The sequence below is a fragment of the Tupaia chinensis genome, unplaced genomic scaffold (genome assembly GCF_000334495.1).
Source record: "Tupaia chinensis unplaced genomic scaffold, TupChi_1.0 Scaffold000515_1, whole genome shotgun sequence".
Lineage (NCBI taxonomy): Eukaryota > Metazoa > Chordata > Mammalia > Scandentia > Tupaiidae > Tupaia > Tupaia belangeri.
Genome location: NW_006160028.1, coordinates 6950408 through 6957794, shown reverse-complemented (window position 1 = coordinate 6957794; position 7387 = coordinate 6950408). Strand labels below are relative to the sequence as shown.

At 38.1% G+C, this 7387-nt stretch overlaps 1 protein-coding gene across 5 annotated transcripts in view; it reads right to left on the bottom strand.

Moving 5' to 3' along the window:
- The window catches only part of DLG1 (discs large MAGUK scaffold protein 1), a 331865-nt gene that overhangs the window by 72664 nt on the left and 251814 nt on the right, over window positions 1-7387 (bottom strand). For all 5 annotated transcript variants that reach the window (XM_006156759.3, XM_006156761.3, XM_006156762.3 and 2 more), the window contains one exon: window positions 590-692. In XM_006156759.3, the coding sequence (XP_006156821.1) occupies window positions 590-692 (103 nt within the window). The remainder of the gene's footprint in view (window positions 1-589; window positions 693-7387) is intronic.

Below are 7387 nucleotides of genomic sequence, written 5' to 3'. Positions count from 1 at the left end.
ATGGTTTTTCTTATTCATTCAGATAGGTTTGCTAGAAACAGTGATGCTAAAAGTTGTATGTTGGGACCAAAAGGTGGTATGGTGGATAAGGCACTGGACTCTCACATGACTGACTGTGGTTTGAGTCCCGGACTGGGTGGCTTGAAAATCACGCTAGGCACTTCTATGTGCCTGCCTAAAATCCTGAAAGGAGAATGGAGGGGAAAGGACTGCAGAGTGACCATTCCCACAGGAGATGATTTCTCACTTTCCCTTTCACTGTTTCTCTCTTTCTTTCTAATAAGTGCATGTGCCTTATTGCAAAACCTCTAAAAAAGTTGTATTCTGTAAGAGGCCAGATTAAAAAAAAAAAACAAAAACTACTGAAAACGAATCCAAATGGTGCAATACTCCAACAAGTTAGCAGATAGAAGTTCTGGCCCCTATAGAAAACATTTTTGACCTGGGAAGTGATTTAGGTTCAGACAAAACAAATCTAGATCAACAAATCAGAACGAAAGATAAAGTTAACCTTGGGCGATAAGCCTTTTAAAGAAGGACTTTAAAAGTGGATCTAAGCAATAACCACAGATAGCAAGACCTTCATTACCTTCGGGCCGGTATTGGGCAACAATTGTGACAGCCTGGCCAGCATTTTTCAGCGCAGCTGCTGCCTGCTCATGACTGGCAGCTCGCAGGTCAACACTGTTCACCTGTAAATCAAACAAGATATTAATTTGAGAGAAAACAACCAGTTTGAAAAAAAAAATAAGTTATCTGCACTACCTTGACTACTAGAATATTTCCTTATTCTGATATATTAAAAATATAATGTACAGTAAAATTATTACTGTCATTCAAAGTGATATTTTTAAAAACAAATACTCTGCTTAATGTTAAATGAGCAAAAACCAAAACATTTTCCCTCAAAAGGTTTCCAGAATGTTAGCTATTAATACATTGAGAAATGGACCTTAGTTTGACAAGTGAGAAAAGCAACAAATTTCATCATTTTTCGTATTTCATTTCACAAGTAATTGAAGCAATGGGAGAGAAATTTATTTTGCTCTTAGCATCCTTTCACCTTCTGCCACACTTTTGCTATTACCGGGCAACTTGGTTATAACATTCTTTCCTCTCACAAACTAAAGCTTCCATTATTTTGGAATAACAGGAAATCAATTATTTAAAAGCATTAACATGGGGCTGGCCAGTGGCATAGTGGTAAAGGTGCTGGCCTCTCACATGGCCAACTATGGTTTGAGTCCCGGACATGGCAGCTTGCTGTCTCACTTTCTCTTTCTCTCCCTTTCATTTCTCTGGTCAAATTAAAATAATAATAGTAACAAATACAATTAAATAAATAATTCTTCCCCCAAAAAAGAGCATTAACATAGCTCAGATTTCAATGAGTCATTTAAACACAACAAATGTTAGTTAAAACTAACTAGGAGGCATTTTTTTTTTTTTTAAATAAAGGGCCCTTTCTTGTGTGACAAAATTAGTGAAGTGACCAAACCTACTCCAGAAGAACAACTTAATTCATATTTTTGAAACTTAGCTAATTCTTAGTATATATTGTAACATACACTATTTTAAGGGGTTATTCTTTTTCCACTAAAAATCAAACTTAACTTATTCATGAAAGCATTATATTAAATATAATTATTTAATTTTTTAAAAACTAAGAACCAACAATGAATAGAATGAAGTTCTGAAAATTTGCAGAAAGAAAAACTCATAATGCAACATTTATATGAAAACCTGTTTTGCTGAAATCTAATCTAAAAACCAGTTAAAGATCGCATATCGGGGGAACCAGCAGTTAGCGTAATGGCTATGTCGCTGGACTCCCACGTAGTCGACCACGGTTCGTGTCTCGGACCCGGTGGCTTAAAACTCACGCCGGGCGCGTGTGCGTGCGTGCCCAAGATCCCGAGAGGAGAATGGAGGAGAAGGGATTGCGGCGTGACCATCCCCCCTGGGGGGTGATTTCTCGCTTTCTGTCTCTATGTCTCTCTCTGTCTGTCTGGCGAGCGCACGCGCCCTACAGTGAAAATCTCTCCAAAAAAAAAAAAAAAAAAGATCGCATATCGGTTTATGAAAATTTAACTATGTGACCAGAAATTCTTTGGGATCATAAAATTTATATAAATTTATGTAAAAATCTACTTTTTTTTTTGGTGAGAGATTTCTACCATAGGGTGCGTGTGCTTACTAGAGAGAGAGAGAGACAGACAGACAGACAGAGACAGATAGAAAGCAAGAAATCATCCCCTTGGGGGACGGCCACACTGAAATCTCTTTTCCATTCTCCTCTTGGGATTTCGGGCAAGCATGTACACATTGCTGGTGTGTTTCAATCCACCAGGTCTGAGACTAGAACTGTGGGAGTCTAGTGCCTTAACCACCACACCACCTGCTGGCCCCTAAGACCTACTGTTTTATGTATCTATAAAGAATACCATTATGTAACTAAATACCTTCCTCCCTACATGAAAACCCAGCTCTAAAACCCTTAACCTATACAAACATAATGTAATGTGATTATTAGGGGACTATCACAATACTGTCAGGAGAACATCTCTGGTTGAAATGGCTATTAAAACCTCAACCCAGGCCTAGCTAAGACGGCCTAAGTGGTACAGCACTACTGGGGAAGCCTGGTTGTGGCCCCAAGACAATCTCAACAGGCTGGGTGTAGTCTGGCCAAACCTAGATTAACTCTGTAATCCTAGCTAATAGGGAGGCTGGGGCAGCGTTGTAGTGAAATGGTAAGACCCTGTCAAGAATACAACTCCCAATTTTCTCTAATTAAAACAAAAAGCAAAATTCAAAGCAATGTACTAAGGGTCTTCATAAAGTTCATGGAAAGTGTGTATTATGAAAATACTATGGATTTCAAAAATCTTTTGCACCAAAATAAACTCATTCTTTAATTCCATTTTTGAAAAACTCTGAAGTCTCCTTATATAGACAGTTCTACTTTGTGTACAGAGAAAAGCCTCTTAATTACCAGGAGAATGATTAGGTCATTAGAAAAGTCATGATACATTTTTCTATACAATCCAATATTTATTAGGGAAGAAATAGAAAGGCAGATAACTGTTCACAGAGTGTTGTAGAAAAGGTTAAACCTTTTAATGTATTATTATTGTGAATCAAATTCTTTTGTAACAGAAAAGATATGAAGACAACCTACTTAGGCTCAAAAAAGCGTAATTTGCTAAATGAGACCACAAGATAAAGATTCTAAAATCCCTTCCTCCCTCTCCTGTTTTGTTTGCTACAGGGTGAGGGTGCTGGTAGCACATATTAGCACTTCATTCCTTATAATGGTTAATACTCTACTGTATGGATAAGCCATATTCTGTTTATTCAATTCTTTAGATTTATAGCTAAGCATTTTATTCTTTCAGATACTACTGTAAAGTGGAATTGTTTTCCTAATTCCATTTTCAGGTTGTTCAATGCCAGTGAACAGAAATAAAATGGATTCTATTATAGTAATTCTTTATCCTGTAACTTTGTTGAACTCATTCATGGGTATGTTAGTTCCCTTATTTCTAATTTTAAGGGGAAAGCTTTCAGTCTTTACTACTTAGTATCATGTCAGCTATCAGTTTTTCAAAGATACCCTTTATCAGGTTAAGAAAGTTCCCTTTTATCCCTAGTGTAATGACCACAAGATAAAGATTCTAAAATCCCTTCCTCCCTCTCCTGTTTTGTTTGCTACAGGGTGAGGGTGCTGGTAGCACATATTAGCACTTCATTCCTTATAATGGTTAATACTCTACTGTATGGATAAGCCATATTCTGTTTATTCAATTCTTTAGATTTATAGCTAAGCATTTTATTCTTTCAGATACTACTGTAAAGTGGAATTGTTTTCCTAATTCCATTTTCAGGTTGTTCAATGCCAGTGAACAGAAATAAAATGGATTCTATTATAGTAATTCTTTATCCTGTAACTTTGTTGAACTCATTCATGGGTATGTTAGTTCCCTTATTTCTAATTTTAAGGGGAAAGCTTTCAGTCTTTACTACTTAGTATCATGTCAGCTATCAGTTTTTCAAAGATACCCTTTATCAGGTTAAGAAAGTTCCTTTTATCCCTAGTGTAATTTTTTTTTTTTTAAATCATGAAAAGGCAATGATTTAAGAGATGATCGTGAGTAAAGAACTTATGTGATGGTATCTTACTTTGACTGGTTTTCCTATGTCAAACCAGCCACCTATTCCTTGGATAAATTCCACTTGGTTATGGTGTCTGACCATTTTTCATACTGCTAGATCAAGTTTGAATTTCTTGAGGAGTTTTAGATCTATACAAGCATACCTTGTTTTACTGTTTTTCCCCTTTATTGAACTTTACAAAGAATGTTTTCCTTCAAATAAGGTCTGTGGCAACTGCATTGAGCAATCTATCAGTGTGATTTTCCAACAGCCTGTGCTCACTTCATGTCTCTATGCCACATTTTGGTAATCACTGCAATATTTCAAACTTTTTCACCATTATTTTATCTGTTAAGTGATCTGTGACAGTAATCTGTTGTCACTACTGCAACTGTTTTGAGGTGCCATCAATCACACCCATGTAAGATGGGAAGCCTATCCAATAAATGTGCATGACTTCTATGGCCTGGCTATTCCCTCATCTCTTCCCTCTCCTCAGGTCTCCCTACTCCCTAGATACGACAATACTATAATTATGCCAATTAATAACTTTACAATTACCTCTAAGTGTTCAAGTAAAAGGAGGAGTCACATGTCTCTCACTGTACACTGAAAGCCAGAAATGATTACACTTACTGAGGAAGGCAGAGACAAGATGAAAGCTAGGTCTCTCACATTCAGTAGTTAGCCAAGTTGTGAATGCAAAGGAAAAACTGTTGATGGAAATAGAAAAGCTGCTCTGGTGAACACTCAAATGATAAGAAAGGCAAACAGTCTTGTTGCAGATATGGAGAGCTGTAGTGACCTGGATAGATTAAACCAACCACCCATTCAGTCAGAGTCTAATTTAGAGCAAGCCCCTAACTCTCTTCAATTTGTGAAGGCAGTGAGAGCTGAGGAAGCTGCAGAAGAGAACTTTAAAGCTATCAAATCATTTCTTGAGGTTCTGCAAGGAAGCCATCTCTATAACACAGAAGTGCAAGGTGAAGTAGCAAGTGTTGCTGTAGAAGCTGCACCAAGTTAAAAAATGAACACTACTCACTCCTAAACTCTCCCTCCAAGAAAAGAGTGAGGAACACTTCCTAACTCAATCTTTGAGGTTAATATTATCTTTATACCAATGGAGACAAAGATATCACAAATCAATATCCCTTATGATACAGGCATACCTCAGATACAGTGGGTTCAATTCCAGACCACCACTCTAAAGTGAGTCATTAATTGTTTTGGTTTTCCAATGCAATGTTTACACCATGCTGCACTCTATTAAGTGTACAATATCATTGTCTTAAAAACGTACATGTATTAACAATATTTATTGCTGGGACCAGCAGATGGTGTAATGATTACGTTACTGGACTCCCACATGACCAACTGTAACTTGAGTCCTTGACACAGAGGCTTCAAACTCATGTCAGGTGTGTGTGCCTGTGTGCCCAAAATCCTGAGAGGAGAATGGAGAAGGGATTGTGGAATGGCTATCTTGCTTTCGGTCTCTCTCTCGTGAATGCATGTGCCCTGTTGCAAAACTAAAAAATAAATAAAAATTAGTCAGTAGGGCCAGCTGGTGATATGGTGAAGTTGGCTACATTCCATACAGACAACTGAATGGTTCACATCTTGGACCTGGTGGCTTCAAAATTACACTGGGCCTATGTCTATGTGTGTCCAAAACCCCAAGAGGAAAAAGGACTGTGGTGTGGCCATTCCCCATGTAGTGCTTTCTCACTTTCCAGTTCTCTTTCTGGAGAGCATATGGAGTCTATAGCAAAGCTTCTTCCTACCTCCCCCCCCCCCAAAAAAAACCCCAAAACCCACCAACCAAAAAAAAAAAAAAAGCAAAAATGATTCATCACAAACCCCTGCCCACTGCTCTAAGTTTCTAGTAACTTTCTAAATAATTTGCTGTTGTCATTTTAATCACAACATCTTCACTGGTAGATTTTTATCTCAAGAAACCACTTTTGTTTGTTTACCTATAAGAAGCAATTCCTCATCCACTAAAGTTTTACCATGAGATGGCAACAATTCAGTCACATCTTCAGGCTCCTCTTCTAATTCAGTTTATCTGGCTATTTCTACCACATTTGCAGTTAATTCCTCCACTTAAGTCCGGACCCCCTCTAGGTCACATGGGAAGGTTGTAATCAACTCCTTCCAAACTCCTGTTAATATTGATATGCTGACCTTCCCCCATGAATCATGTATCTTCTGAATGGCATCTAGAATAACGATCCTTTCCACAAGGTTTTCAACTTGCTTTGCCCCAATTCATCAGCAAAATCACTATCTACGGCAGCTATAGCCATATGAAATAAATTTCTTAGAGGTGCACTGCTAATGAACAGTAATACTTTGAGAGGCCTCTTCTTTTTTTAACATTTTTAAAAAGTTTTGCTATAAGGTATTGTGCACTCTCCAGAGGGGGACAGAGAGAAAAGAGAAAGAGGAACAGGGCAAGTGAGAAATCGAAATCACCCCCTCTGCCCAGGGTGTGTGTGAACATTGCCAGCAATCCTTTCTCCTCCATTATCCTTTCTGGATTTTGGGCACACATGCCCAGTGTGTTTTTCAAGCTTCTGGGTCAGGGACTCAAACTACTTAGCCATATGGGATGCAGCTGCCTTAAACCACCATGCCAACAGGTGGCCCAAGGTTTTTTTTCTTTGCAGTTAGGTCTCAACAGTGGACTTAAAATATCCTGTACACTATACTGTTAACAGATGTGCTGTCATCCAGTCTTTGTGGTTTCATTTGTAGAAGACAGGCAGAGTACAGTTTTCATGTATCTTAAGAGTCCTGGGATTTTTCAGAATGGCCAATAAGCACTGGCTTCAACTCAAGCCATTTACATTTGGTGTAAGTACTAAGAAAGTGGGATTTACATCATCATCCATTTACTATTTGTTTTCTTTCTGTTGGGTCTTTTTTCTACCTTCGGCTGTATTACAGACAGTTTCTAGTGTTCCACTGAAATTCCCTAGCCATTCCTTTTACTACATATATTCTGAGTCATTTTCTTAGTGGCTGCTCTAGATTACAATTATTGGGTTGTTGAAAAAGCCATGACATATTTTTTTCCCTATGTTTTTCTATGCAAAACTGTGTCAAGACTTCTCTGACAACCCAATAATTTAAGAATACTGTTTGGGGAACCAGCAGATGGCATAATGGCTATGTCGCTGGACTCCCACGTAGTCGACCACGGTCCGCGACCTGGTGGCTTAAATCT